The sequence below is a fragment of the Pteropus vampyrus genome, unplaced genomic scaffold, assembly GCF_000151845.1.
Source record: "Pteropus vampyrus isolate Shadow unplaced genomic scaffold, Pvam_2.0 Scaffold123, whole genome shotgun sequence".
Lineage (NCBI taxonomy): Eukaryota > Metazoa > Chordata > Mammalia > Chiroptera > Pteropodidae > Pteropus > Pteropus vampyrus.
Genome location: NW_011888904.1, coordinates 3,322,912 through 3,324,849, shown reverse-complemented (window position 1 = coordinate 3,324,849; position 1,938 = coordinate 3,322,912). Strand labels below are relative to the sequence as shown.

Genomic DNA, 1,938 nt, shown 5'->3' with positions numbered 1-1,938 from the left:
CACAGAGTATCTCCCAGGACAGTTATTACCAAGATTGAGATACTGTGCTTAAAAGCACTTGGTACAGTGTCTGGTACACAGTCGGTGCTCAATAAATGTTGGCTTCCTTATTCTAGACCCTGGACCCTGCTGATGTTCCCAGTGTCTGCCATTTTGTGAGGCTCTGCCTGAGTAGCTGGTCCACCTTTGCTGTTCACTCACAAGCATTTACTGGCCCCTGGTGATGTGCAAAATCCCTGGGACTATGTAAGGGAAGACGGGGTGTCACTGTGTAATGGAGAGTCAGACCTGGGATCTGACACCAGACCTTCTGAGTACGCGCTGCCTCCACCCTCCCTCTGGGGTCTGGATGAGGAAGCTGATTCTCTGCTAAGGTGCTTTTGGTGGCAGGAACCCTCCTGAGAGTGAGCTGGGCTGGAGGACATTTGGAAATGTCAGGGCAGAAAGAAGAAAAATATTCCTGAACATTCTGTCCACAAGCATTGCTCACTGGACCCGGCACTCTCTCACCCCTCCTCTGGGCACTGGCCTTGGGGCTCCGTCCCCAGGGTGGTGCGAGATTGGAGCAGGGGTTGTGTCACTCACCGGCATCATGATTCCTCGATCTCCTTTGGTGCCCTTGAGGCCATTCAGTCCTGGGCGACCCTGAAACCCACAGAAGACGCCTTAGTAAACCCACTGTCCACCGGCCAGCCTGGCCCAAGTGTCCTTTCTCACATCCAGTCTCTGGAACACCGACACCTACAGGTCGTCCGGGGAGGCCAAATTCTCCTTTGTGTCCCGGTGGTCCTTTGGGCCCCTAGAGGCAAAACAAATACCAGATCATAAAAGAACAGAAATTCAAGGGCCAGGGAGATGGGGACACCCCACCTGTCTTCATGAGCAAGGGTGACGATGAACCACTGACAGGAGGAAGGAGGGCAGGGAACAGCTATGAAGTAGTCACCTGCCTGGGTCCTTGTCTTCTGGTCTCTCTCTGCTCAGCTGGAACCACTTGCTCAACCCTGTCCCACCCCACACCCTCCTGCAGCCTCTACCCCATTCCAGACTCTGCCCTCGACTCTCCCAGTCAGTTAGGATTAACAAAGGAACCCAGGTAGCTGGATGCTGGGCCAGTTTAGAACACGGACCTTTGCCCTAGGTCTTACGTCCCAGGACTCTCCACGGCCCCCCATTGGAATAACGCAGCCCTGCCTCGCCCCACATGCCAGCCTGACCTGATAACCTGCTCTAGGATTTCGTTTCTGCCTTGCTCCTACCTGTCCCTGAGGACCAGAGTCTTGGCCTGGCACCTCAGTTCTCCAAATAAGTCCCTGGCCCCCGCACCCTATTCACTCCAGGGCTGGCTTTCTACATCCACATGCTTCTGGAGCCACTGCCCTGTTCCAGCATCCTGCAGGAACCCTTATACCTTCTGGCATCTGGGATGCGTGCCATGCACTACCTCTCCCCAGAACAGGCTCTACCTCATCTGCACCTTCCCACTCTTGTAGTTGGTCTCCCTGTCTCCCAGGGGAATGACTGGCTTAAACCTGGGACCCTCCAAGTCCCTTCTTCTTGCTGCCATTAACATAGATAGCCATGCCCTGGAAAATGGCAAATAAAGACTGAATGGAAACAGGCTCTGTATGTAAAGCACCCAGACCACATTACTCTTAGAGAAAGAAAAGCCAGGAGAGGAGGAGTTAACAGGACATAGGACACTTGATGATATGTTCTAGTGCAGTGCTTCTAAAATATCAATATCCATAGGTGTTACCTGGGATCTTATCAAAATTCAGCTCCAGTAGGTCCTGGGTGGGACCTAAGCCTCTGCATTTCTAACAAGCTCCCAGCTGATGTGGGTGACGCTGACCCATGGGCCATGAGTAACAAGGCTCTAGTGAATTTGTAAAGGAATTATAAGCTACACTAGTCACAAGGGCCATAGCTGGCCCA

At 52.9% G+C, this 1,938-nt stretch overlaps 1 protein-coding gene across 1 annotated transcript in view; it reads right to left on the bottom strand.

Annotated features, from left to right (window-relative positions):
- COL15A1 (collagen type XV alpha 1 chain) overlaps positions 1–1,938 on the bottom strand; it is a 161,775-nt gene that overhangs the window by 79,846 nt on the left and 79,991 nt on the right. Inside the window, exons 21-22 of the mRNA XM_023534235.1 lie at positions 746–799; positions 586–645 (exon numbers count right to left, since the gene is read on the bottom strand). Coding sequence (XP_023390003.1) covers positions 586–645; positions 746–799 — 114 coding nt within the window. The remainder of the gene's footprint in view (positions 1–585; positions 646–745; positions 800–1,938) is intronic.